This window comes from Bos grunniens, chromosome 17 (genome assembly GCF_055505025.1).
Source record: "Bos grunniens cultivar Pamir isolate PY7600 chromosome 17, Bosgru_T2T1.0, whole genome shotgun sequence".
NCBI lineage: Eukaryota > Metazoa > Chordata > Mammalia > Artiodactyla > Bovidae > Bos > Bos grunniens.
Window position 1 is genome coordinate 14,472,167 of NC_141181.1, and position 13,413 is coordinate 14,485,579.

General features: G+C 38.7%; 1 protein-coding gene across 1 annotated transcript in view; it reads left to right on the plus strand.

Moving 5' to 3' along the window:
* The first annotated feature begins 454 nt into the window (after positions 1 to 454).
* LOC147355046 (FRAS1-related extracellular matrix protein 3-like) overlaps positions 455 to 13,413 on the plus strand; it is a 121,416-nt gene continuing 108,457 nt past the window's right edge. The window contains 3 exon segments of the mRNA XM_086349361.1: positions 455 to 959; positions 3,476 to 3,544; positions 4,143 to 4,291. Of these exon segments, the coding sequence (XP_086205487.1) occupies positions 455 to 959; positions 3,476 to 3,544; positions 4,143 to 4,291 (723 nt within the window).

Genomic DNA, 13,413 nt, shown 5'->3' on the forward strand with positions numbered 1-13,413 from the left:
AATATTGTTTTAAAACAACTTGCTTTTGAAAATGCTAATGAGAAATGTCAATCCATGCTTAGACCAATTCAAGAGACTAGCTCTCTTATGGAATATTTGAAAGCTTATAAGGATATCAGATCTAATTCCCATAGAGCAAAATTGGCAGCATTGGAAACCTTTAATGTACAGAAAGCTGCTAATGCCAAATGTTTTAACTGTGGGAAGCCCGGCCATATGAAAAAACAATGTCGCATGCCAACACAGGCCGGAAAAAATAATACTACTTCTAATAAGAAGAGCCCCCCAGGAGTATGTCCAAGATGTAAAAAGGGGTTCCATTGGCTGAATGAATGTCATTCTAAATTTGATAAGGATAGAAACACTTTGAATCCAGTGCACAGCAAAAACAACAGGGAAACTGATGAAGGGGCCATCCTCTAGCCCCACTACAAAAGAAGGACCTAGAGTTATGATGCTACAAGCAGCTACATCTAAGAGTGCTTGCATTGATATACCTAGTCCTTATGATATGGAACTAATAGAATTATACAACCCCCACAAAATTCCCACTGGATATTATGGCCTGATTCCACCTGGGACAGTGGGACTGATTTTGGGACGTAATAGCTGCACAATGAGAGGTTTAGTGGTATTGACTGGTGTTATAGATGAAGATTATGAAGGGGAAATACATGTTATGGTAAATGTTGTGAAAATGGGAAATATATACTTACAAAAAGGGGAACATTTTGCACAATTATTACTTTTGCCATACGTCAAACCAAAGAAGGCATCTGATAAAGTTTGGCAGGGAGGCTTTGGCAGTACCAACCTTACTGCTGCACTATCTACCTTATTAAAGGAACATCAGAAACCCATGCTTACTTTACGCATACGAGGAAAAAATTTCACAGGCATGTTAGATACTGGAGCTAATAGTTCAATCATTAGAGCTGCAGAATGGCCCCTTGATTGGGGTAAGATTATGGCTCCTTCTAGACTATTAGGAGTAAATAAAACTGATGCCACACAAACTTTTGTCAGTGCATCCTATTTACAAGTGTATGGCCCTGATCAAATTGTAGCTTATCTTAAACCATATATTACTAATATCCCTATCAATTTATGGGGATGGGATTTTTTTGAACAAACAAAAGCCACAGTTTCTTTAAATGAACCTTTTTAATGGGGGCCATTGAGTTAACACTGCTGCCTCTCGATTGGGAATCTGATACCCCAACATGGACATCTCAGTGGCCCCTAACTAAAGAAAAATTGGCAACTTTTACACAATTAGTAAATGAACAATTAGAAAAAGCTCATATAGAACCTTCATTTTCCCCGTGGAATTCCCCTGTTTTTGTAATAAAAAAGAAATCAGGAAAATGGCGAATATTGATAGATTTAAGAAATGTCAGTAATACCATGTTACCTATGGGGCCCTTACAACCCGGATTGCCTTCCCCTTCTATGGTACCAAAAGGATGGTCTATAGTTATTATTGACTTACAAGACTGCTTTTTTGCTATACCTTTGCACCCTAAAGATAGAAAACGTTTTGCCTTTTCAGTTCCTTCTATAAATCACATGGCTCCTGTTAAAAGATATCAATGGAAGGTGCTACCTCAGGGAATGATAAACTCTCCTACCATTTGCCAATATCTCACATCTGTTTTATTACAACCCATTAGAGATAAGTATCCTACTGCGTTTATAATTCATTACATAGATGATATACTTCTTTCTATGGAATCTGAACTCTGTTTGTAACAGTTATACAATGAAGTTACTACTACTCTTCAAAATCATAGCCTGCTTATTGCACCAGATAAAATTCAATGGAAAGCACCCTTTAATTATTTAGGACATGTTATGGAAGAATCTAGAATCAAACCTCAAAAAACTCAAATTTCTATGCAGTCTCTACGCACGATGAATGATTTTCAAAAATTGCTAGGAGATATTAATTGGCTGCGGCCATCTGTTGGCATCCCCACCTATGCCTTACAAAATCTATTTAAAATTTTAAAGGGATTCCCTGACCCTAATAGCCCTAGGCAGCTAACAAAAGAGGCCAAAGAGGAACTGGCCTTAATGGAGAAACGCATTCAACAATCTTTTTCAACTTGGCTAGATTATGATCAACCAGTTTCTTTATACATATTACCCACTGAACATTCGCCCACTGCAGTTATAGCTCAGCATAGCCCAATAGAATGGGTGTATTTACACACTAAACAGTCTAAAAAAATTGTATCATATAGTGAGAAAATAGGGCACTTAATTGTGTCAAGAAGAAGCCATATACAAACTTTGACTGGATTTGATCCATATGCAATACACGTTCCCTTGACAAAAAAGGAATTGCAAATTGCCTTACAATATAACTTGACCATGTAAATGGCATTAAATGATTTCCAAAATGTTATCTCATTTCATTTGCCGTAAAGAAAATTATGGGACTTTCTACAATGTACTAAATTCATTGTAACTAATATCATTACATCCCAACCTATTTCCAATGCACCCACCTACTTCATTGACGGTAACAAGAAAGGCATAGCAGGGATTGTCGGCCCTGATATCAAAGAGAAATTACCCACTACCTATTCTTCAGTACAAAGAGTTGAGTTATATGCTTTATATGCTCTTTCATCACTTCAACCATTATCCTTCAACATATATACTGATTCCAAATACCTCGCTTCCCTTTTTCCTCATTTTGTTACCGCCTTTTTATACTACCTAGATGAAGAATTATATACTCTCTTTTCACAAACTCAAGCTTTAGTTCGCTCATGTACGGAACATTTCTTTATTGCACATATACGTGCTCATTCAGGTTTACCTGGCCCTCTGGTTGCAAGAAATGATGCTATTGACAGGCTCATAGCTCCCATTTTTACATCTGCCAATGATGAACGTGCTAAGATTCATACCAATGCTAACAGATTGCACTCTAAATACCATATTCCTCTCACTGAAGCACGGTATATTATTAAAACCTATGATGTCTGCGCCCCTCTGCACTTACGAACTACGATTTCAGGAGTTAATTCCCGGGAGCAACAGCCTAACTCCCTTTGGCAATCTGGTTTTACTCACTGCTCCTTAGGAAAGTTTTCTTTGCTTTTTGTCTCAGTTGATACATTTTCAGGCTGTATCTAGACAATACCTGTCTCTTCAGAATCCAGTAAACACGCCATTTCCGCACTCTTACTCACCTTCCCCATTATGGGGATTCCTTCTGTCTTGAAAACAGACAATGGACCTGCATTCATCTCGCATTCATTTCGTTCATTTTTATCAGAATGGAACATAACACACATTACAGGAATACCCTATAATCCTCAGGGTCAAATCATTATTGAAAGAGCCCACCACACCCTAAAAACTCATTTATTAAAACAGAAAGGGGGAATATGGAAGAGGAGATACACTTCTTATCCCATGAACCCTCAATTACTATTATCTTTAACTCTTTATTCCCTAGATTTATTAAACCTAACAAAAAATAATTCTGACACTCGTGCGGATAGACATTTTGCAGAAGACAAAAACAGTAAATTAGAAATCAATACACCAATATCGCATAAGCAATTTAATCAGTGGCTGCCAGGAATCTTACAACTCCTAGGCAAGGGTTATGGTCTTGTCACTGCAGATGGAGAGGAAATCTGGGTTCCCCTTCGCCATTTTCCCAAGGACTTCCTCCAACCAGCTATTTTGTACTGGGCTTCCCGCAGACGTGAGTCTCAGTGAACTCCGGGAGTTGGTGATGGACAGGGAGGCCTGGCGTGCTGCGATTCATGGGGTCACGAAGAGTCAGGCGTGACTGAGCGACTGAACTGAACTGAATACACTATTTGTCTTTTGTAATGAATTTATTTTACCGCAAGCTTCGTCCATGTTGTAGCATGTGACTGTATTTTTTCCTCTTTTCAGGCTGAATCTCCCCTTTGTATGCACGCACCACCTTTTGTTCATTCATCTGTGGGTGTGTCCTTGGTTTGCTTCTGCCTCTTAGCTATTGTGAATAATGCTGCTATGAACATGAATGTGCAAGTATCTCTCTTTTAGGCCATGCTTTCAATTCTTTGGATCGTATGCTAATTCTAGTTTTTATCTTTAAGGAAGCTCCAAACTGTTTTCCACTGTAGCTGTACCATTTTCCTTTCCTATCAACAGTGCACAGGGTTTCAAGATTTTCACCTCCTCACCAACAGCTATTTACATGCACAAGAATGAAACTGTACTTTTCCTGACACCATTTACAAAAATTATCTCAGAATGGATTCAAGACCTAAAGGTAGGACCTAACAGTATAAAATTCTTGGAAGAAAATAAGGGAAATTCTGCACAATACTGGATTTGACAATAATTTCTTGAACATGATACCAAAAGCATAATAAGACAATATGAATAGAATTCCCAAAGAGCCAAATATGTGTTTTGGCCATAAGGACAATTACCCATTTTTTAGGGCAGGACTATGATCTTCAGCAATGTTCTACCTGTTCTGAGGGTTTTACTTGAATTTAACTTTTACATGCATCTGAAGTCTTATTATTCTGTTGGCATACATCTTTTCTTCTTGGAGGGCATGATACAGAATTCTCCTCTGCTCAGAGAATTAAACACTTCAAAGAGGAAGTTAATACATTCTTACATTGTGCTCAAGATGGTACATACAATACAGGCCAAATAGATCTTGCTGAGTGTCTGACTTAGTTTTACACATAAGAAAAGCTGTAGCTCTTGATATGAGTGGATGGAATTGAATCTTTATGTTCTGATTATTTTTAATCAATATTTTGCTCTAAAAAGACCATTTCAGGTCATGTGTAAATGGATAAAAATACTGAAATGTTAAGACCTTAACTTTCTCAGAATAAATTGTCAAATATATTATAATCTATCAAGCATTGAATGTCTCTGAAGTTAATTTGATGATTCCAGAGGGTTTCTCACAAGAAAAATTAAAATTGCAATTTAAAATAATAATTTTTGAAGCAGCGAAATTTTTATTTTCTTCTTTATATTAAATATTTTAATACTTATAAAGGTATTACTTACATCTGAAGATTTCTTTATTTATAGTTATAATGTCATATGAAGGAAAACATACAAATTAATAAACAATACTCAATCTTTAACTATATTGGTTATATATGGTTGCTTTGCCATATGATTTTGGTTTTTATATTATTTTTGTGCTGTCAAATCGCTTAATAATTCAGATGAGTGAGATAAAGAAGTTCAGAGGTTTCCCTGAAGTAATTTAAGTTTGAATCTATACAAATCAAGAGATTGTGCTTTCTCACTACAAATATATTTCCTTAGAACAAGAGGTGTTTCCTTAAAGTTAACACAGCCTGGGAAACAGACTCAGAGATGCAAAGATGAATTGTTAGTCTTATCTAAGAAACACAAGATCTCACCACTTCAAACAAAAAATAAATTGTTTTATGCATATTTTCATCTCTGTATGTTAATTATCTTCTTAGTCAACCAAAGATCTATCTAATCTGAATGTCAAATACTACTTTCTGGTATTACTGATTGCAGATTGTAAGTCAGATCTTATTGTAAGGCTTTTGGTTTTATGTCTTTCATACGAAATACAATTTAACTCCAGTTTTGCCTACTTGCAGGTGCTTGTAAATCTTATTGCTAAAAAATGTTTAAAAGTATTGACTGGTTGATTATTGATCACCCTTAGCAAACCACTGGCTTGGAATACACCTAAATCAATCTTCATGCTTGCCTGCTTTGACTACCAATTCCATCACAGACAGATTTATTTACAAAGGCAATGGGCTGTTTTGCTTTAAGATTTTAGATTAACTTTGGGATAGCTGTGCTTGACTGCGTTAGAGCAGTTATTTTTATAAAAATTATGAAATGACTATAGTATACTGTAGTCTACAGTATACAGAGTATATTGTAGTCAGAGTATACTCTGAGAACCAAGAATTCAGAATGAGTATTGTGTGCTTTGATTGTGTAGGAGAAATATGTTTCTCAAAAGGCATAATGATATTATATATTCAGTGTAGGCATGACTTTTCCATAATTGATGTGGGCAGAGATGGGATTAATAATAAAAGAAAAAACCTCCTATCACTATAAAATTACTCCTCCTATTCTATAAAAATCCTCCTATCTTATAAAATCACTGCAGATGGTGACTGCAGCCATGAAATTAAAAGATGCTTGCTCCTTGAAAGAAAAGCTATGACCAACCTAGACAGCATATTAAAAAGCAGAGACATTACTTTGCCAACAAAGGTCTGTCTAGTCAAAGTTATGGTTTTTCTTGTAGTCATGTATGGATGTGAGAGTTGGACTATAAAGAAAGCTGAGGGCTGAAGTAGTGATGCTTTTGAACTGCGGTGTTGGAGAAGACTCTTGAGAGTCCCTTGGACTGCAAGGAGATCAAACCAGTCAATCCTAAAGGAAACTGGTCCTGAATATTCATTGGAAGGACTGACGCTGAAGCTGAAATTCCAATACTTTGGCCACCTGATGAAAAGAACTGACTCATTTGAAAAGACCCTTATACTGGGAAAGATTGAGGGCAGGGGGAGAAGGGGACGATGGAGGATGAGATGGTTGAATGCATCATCAACTTCATGGATATGAGTTTGAGCAAGTTCTATGAGTTGATGATGGACAGGGAAGCCTGGAGTGCTGCAGTCCATGGGGTCTCAAAGAGTCAGACACAACTGACCAATTGAACTGAACTGAACTGCAAACCTCCTAGAAATTTAACAGGGCTTGAAAATAGAGAAAACCACTAGACCATTCAGGTATGACCTAAATCAAATCCCTTATGATTATACAGTGGAAGTGAGATAGATCTGATAGATAGAGTGCCTGATGAGCCATGGAATGAGGTTCGTGACATTGTACAGGCAACAGGAATCAAGACCATCCTCGTGGAAAAGAAATGCAAAAAAGCAAAATGGCTGTCTGGGGAGGCCTTACAAATAGCTGTGAAAAGAAGAGAAGTGGAAAGCAATGGAGAAAAGGAAAGATATAAGCATCTGAATGCAGAGTTGCAAAGAATAGCAAGAAGAGATAAGAAAGCCTTGTGTTTAGAGAGTTCCAGAAAAACATCTATTTCTGCTTTATTGACTATGCCAAAGCCTTTGACTGTGTGGATCACAATAAACCGTGGAAAATTCTGAAAGAGATGGGAATACCAGACCACCTGTCCTGCCTCTTGAGAAATCTGTATGCAGGTCAGGAAGCAACAGTTAGAACTGGACATGGAACAACAGACTGGTTCCAAATAGGAATAGGAGTACATCAAGTCTGTATACTGTCACCCTGCTTATTTAACTTCTATGCAGAGTACATCATGAGAAACACTGGACTGGAAGAAGCACAAGCTGGAATCAAGATTGCCGGGAGAAATATCAATAACCTCAGATATGCAGATGACACCACCCTTATGGCAGAAAGTGAAGAGGAACTCAAAAGCCTCTTGATGAAAGTGAAAGAGGAGGGTGAAAAAGTTGGCTTAAGCTCAACATTCAGAAAATGAAGATCATGGCATCCGGTCCCTTCACTTCATGGGAAATAGATGGGGAAACAGTGGACACAGTGTCAGACTTTATTTTTGGTGGGGCTCCCAAATCACTGCAGATGGTGACTGCAGCCATGAAATTAATAGACGCTTACTCCTTGGAAGGAAAGTGATGACCAACCTAGATAGCATATTGAAAAGCAGAGACATTACTTTGCCAACAAAGGTCCATCTAGTCAAGGCTATGGTTTTTCCTGTGGTCATGTATGGATGTGAGAGTTGGACTGTGAAGAAAGCTGAGCGCCGAAGAATTGATGCTTTTGAACTGTGGTGTTGGAGAAGACTCTTGAGAGTCCCTTGGACTGCAAGGAGATCCAACCAGTCCATTCTGAAGGAGATCAGCCCTGGGATTTCTTTGGAAGGAATGATGCTAAAGCTGAGACTCCAGTACTTTGGCCACCTCATGCGAAGAGCTGACTCATTGGAAAAGACTCTGATGCTGGGAGGGATTGGGGGCAGGAGGAGAAGGGGACGACAGAGGATGAGATGGCTGGATGGCATCACTGACTCGATGCACATGAGTCTGGGTGAACTCCGGGAGTTGGTAATGGACAGCGAGGCCTGGTGTGCTGCGATTCATGGGGTCGCAAAGAGTCAGACACGACTCAGTGACTGAACTGAACTGAACTGAAGTTAGTGCTAGTTTTAATCTCCTTATAAAATATATTTAATAAAGGTAGAATCATACCTTACTAGTTCTGTATTTCTATGCATATTTCATATTTATCTTATTGATTGAAAGGAAAAAAGTAAAAATATAACACTCCGAAAGCATAAGCAAAAGAAAAAAAGCTGAGAGGCAACGAGGCTTAGCAACTGAACCACAGCAACTACAGTAACTGTATGTAATTGATAAATACAGTAAGGAATCATTTTTACAATTTGGCTGAGCTGTAAATTTTGGAGTGGAAGCCATGATTATAATACGCAACAGATCAATTCTTAAGAGAAAGAAATGCTGGCACTAAAAATAAATAATTCCCCATCACATAAAACTTGAAGACAAATAAACAGAACTGCTTAAAAGCCAGACTTCCTATTAAATCACTCAAATTCTATTAATGGAAAGCCAGGATAAAGAACAAAATATTGCCCTCTTTAAATTATTCCGACATCAGATTCAACTAAGATTTCTCAAAAACAAAAACAAAAAAAAACCACTGCCAATTAAATAGTATCACTCTTCCTCATCATGTGAGCTTTGGCTCCTAAATCTTTGAAACTACTTTAAAGGAAATCACTGCTAAATGGACATGATATCAAAATACACAATCAAGGAGCAAAGAATATCAGTTAGATTAGAAAATCACTCAATCTTTTAGCTCTGATTCTTTTTTTAACATATGTTCTTAACACCTTCCTTTGAAGTGAAGTGTTGAATGATTGAAAGTAAGATAATCAATTGTCATGTGGCAGGTTAGAAGAATCCCTTCTGGTCTTCCAGGGTCTTATTTTCAATCAGGAATGAAAGCATTTGAATCAGTTCTTTGTCCTGATGCAAAATAGAAGAGTCCTTTCCTCACTCAACTCCATAAGCTCCCCTGCCCTTAACCCTTAGCCTTCAAGCATTTTCCCTGAGCAGCTGCAATCTGCATAGGAGCCCTTTCTTTGGGGGATCATGAACACAACAGCCTGAAGGGCAGCTCTCTCTGTCACGATGTCTCTGTCATCTGCTCTCTTCCAGACATTAGGTGGAATCTCAGAAAAGCAGGAAAATATATTCTGAATCCCCTCTTCTCTCTCCTTCCCCATACCATCCAGTTCCCAAATGTGCTGACTTAACATTAATAGCATAACTAGCAGTATCAATATTAATAACTGGGAGAAATATCAACAACCTCAGATATGCAGATGACACCAGCCTTATGGCAGAAAGCAAAGAGGAACTAAAGAGTCCCTTGATGATAGTGAAAGAGGAGAGTGAAAACACTGGCTTAAAACTCAGCATTCAAAAAAAAAGATCATGGCATCCAGTCCCATCACTTCATGGCACATAGATGAGGAAACAATGGAAACAGTGACAGATTTTATTTTCTTGGGCTCCAAAATCACTGCAGATGGTGAGTACAGCCACAAAATTATAAGATTGCTCCTTGGAAGAAAAGCTATGGCAAACACTAGACAGCATATTGAAAAGCAGAGACATTACTTGGCCAAAAAAGCTCCATTTAGTCAAAGCTATGGTTTTTCCAGTGGTCATGTATGGATGTGAGAGTTGGAAACATAAAGAAGGCTGAGCACCAAAGAATTGATGCTTTTGAACTGTGGTGTTGGAGAAGACTCTTGAGAGTCCCTAGGACTGCAAGAAAATCCAACCAGTCAATCCTAAAGGAAATCAGCCCTGAATATTCATTGGAAGGACTGAAGCTGAAGCTCCAATACTTTTGCCACCTGATGCAAAGAGCTGACTCATTTGAAAAGACCCTGATGCTAGGAAAGATTGAAGGCAGGAGGAGAAGGGGGCGACAGAGGATGAGATGGTTGGATGGCATCACTGACTCAATGGACATGAGCTTAAACAAGCTCCAGGGAGGTGGTGATGGACAGGGAAGTCTGGCACGCTGCAGTCCATGGATCACAAAGAGTGGGACATGACTGAGTGACTGAACAACAACAGCGGCAGTATTCACTGGGTGAGTTTAAGTCAATGAGTCCCGCATCATATCTCTGATATAGGCTCTGTGGTTACTCCCGTTGGGTAGCCAACTGTGTGGGGGCTGCCTTTAACAACACCCTCTAGTATGTGGAGGCACAGAAAATAGGGCAGGGAGACCGTTGTCGATTATGCAAAGGAAGATGTGGTCCTGGGATACAGCCGTTGAGTGGCCACTGCATTCTTCAGGCTGGGAGGGACCAATAGGAACATAGATGCCAATTAACTCCATGTGTAATGGGGGCAAAGTTGGCTTGGCCAATGCCAGACACTGTGCTTAACCCCTCTTGAAGCTGTTGTCTTGGCAGATGATGTAGGATCTACACAGCCAATAGAGGTGATTTTAAAGTTTTGGGGAGGAGGGGGTTATTTTTTTTTTAACCTGTTGCCTTACTGGAACATGTTCTTTAATGTTCAAGAACCCATTATTGGCCCCAAGGTGGACTAGAAGAAAGCCTCTGGGTAGGTTTTACTGTGGTGAGGCATTCATCTTACAAAATTTAGGGTTTAGGCCCTTTTATTTCTCCAGTTAGTAGAGAAAAAGCAGCTTCAGCAAAGATCAGATTGAAAAACTGGGCTCCATTAGCCTTGGATGGGGAATAGAGATAGTGGTGTGGAACTTCCTAGTTCTTGAGGCACCACCTTCCACCTGTTCTCAGTCATTTTTCCTGAAGTTGAATGTGACTTCACTGAAAATGGACTGTCTCCCTGCCAAAGCACAAGCACAATATTTGCACATATAGTCTCTTTTCGGTGACCTATTAAATACCATTTACGAACTTCAGGCAGAGCCAAGTATTTATGGAGTGGGCATGACAGAGAGTCTGCTGGGGTGACAGGGGCATGTGAGGACTCCTCTCTACAGGACACACTTTTAGTGATAGTTGAATTAGTTTACAATGTAAAAATTTTCTACTTAACTGCTGTAAATCTCCATTTCTCATCTGTAATTGTAATAGTAACTTCATTATTGAACACTGTGTGCCGGCTACTATTCAAAGCTTTTTGTGTGCAGCGATCTATTTAATGTTTATAATAGCTGTATGAGATGGGGTCTATCATTACATATAATTTCAAAATAAGACACATAGCCACCTTGCAGGGTTCCAAAAGAATCCAGTGACATAGGGCTTATGAAAACCACCAGCATAGCGCATAGTCTGTGGTTCTTTCTTCTTTTTCTTTATAATTGCTTTACAGTGTTGTGTTGTGCTAGTTTCTGCAGGGCAACAAAATGAATCAGCTGTATGAATAAATATATCCCCTCCCTTTTGAGCCTCCCTGCCACTCCCCCATCCCGGTCTTCTCAGGTCATCCCTGAGCACTGAGCTGAGATCCCTGTGCTATACAGCAGCTCCCCACTAGCTATGGCACACACAGCAGGGTATATATGTCAGTGCTGCTCTTTCAGTTTGTCCCAATCTCTCCTTACCCCCCAACCCTGCCCCATGTCTACAAGTCCATTCTCTAGGTCAGCTTCTGTATTCCTGCCCTGCAAATAGGTTCTTCAGTACCACTTTTCTAGATTCTATATATATACACATCTATATGCTGTAGACTGGAGAAGGCAATGGCACCCCACTCCAGTACTCTTGCCTGGAAAATCCCATGGACGGAAGAGCCTGGTGGGCTGCAGTCCATGAGGTCACTGGGAGTCGGGCACGACTGAAGCAACTTAGCAGCAGCAGCAGCATATGCTGTAGTTCTTTTCTTTCCCACTTAATATAGACTTGAAATGCAGCTCAGGTTTAAAAGGGAAATTTGGGAAGGCAAGAGATAAAAGATATACAATATGGATAACTGAAATTGCCCTGTGCAAAGAAAACTCTAATAAATAGTTGGTTGGAAATCAAATTTGTGTCCTCTGAACAGAACTATCACCAGCTTCTAATAAACTGTCATAGTATGAAGCAGAAAGAAAGAAGTGATCCTATTTTTGCACTGGGTTTTTTCTACCTAACACCTTGGCTTTATAGAACGTAGTTACTAATTCGGAGACTTTCGTTCTTTTATTCATTCATTCAGTCAACAAACAGTTATCGTGTACCTTTTACGGGGTGGGGGGCATAAGCATTAGGTATCAGGTGTGAACAGAGTACACGCCCCACTCTCGTGGAGCTTAAAGTCTAGTGGAGAAGACAGATCTTAATCAAATGGTCTGTAAATATATAATTGCAGAGTTTTAATGTGGCTTGGGGAGCATAGAAAAAAAGACTTTTTGAGAAATTAGGATTTGAGTGAGGAAAGGAAAGAAGAATACCAGAATGGTATAGCAAATGGAGAATACCAAGGATGGCTATTGGATTTTTCCATCTAGATTACTAATGACCTTAGCAGGAGTTTTGTTGAAATGGAAGCATACTAAGAGGGAGTTGGTAGGAGGTTATGAAATGGAGATAGTAAGCAAAAACAAACAAAACACAAGAAGAAAAAGTACCACCTTCAACAAGCTTCATAGTGAAGAAGAAGAAAAGGAATGTTAGCTGGAAGGGGCGGATCCCAGGACAAAAACATCAACATAGTTTGACTGTCGGCTCAACTGCCCTCCTCATCTCTGCCTATAATGATAATAGCACATGAGCAAGATAGTTGCCCAGATTGAGTGACGCTTGAAAGGGAACCAAAATTACACTCACACAAGAACATGCACTTGGTAAAATTTAATATATGGAGACAAATGAGAGTTTTATTATTTTAAAAAAATTTGGACAAGGTAAGAGTTTCATAAAATATAATGCCTCTTTCATTTACAGTGAAATTTGACCCATGTTTCAATTTTCTTAATAAATACTTTCCAGACACACCAGAGAAGCTCTGCATAATTAGGCTAATATATATTGTTTCAAATTTACCATCTCTTAATGTTCTGTGTGTTAAGTAGTATTCTACTTTGGTGGGTTATATAGACCCATAGCATGTCACTGGTTGGTTAAATGAAATATTTAGGGAGGAAATTAACTATTTCAATCCACTAGCAGTTTATTCCTGCTCTGGGAGTCAGTCAGTTGTTGTTGCTGCTGCTCAAGTGAATAAAACAGGCTTTAAAAAATATTGTAAAAAAAAATCAAAAGAATACTTTAAGAATAACATTCTACAGATTTATATTCCCCTTAAAGCCATTTTTATCAGTACAGTTTTAGATGCATCTATTTCTCCATCAATAGGTCTCTCTCACATTTACATT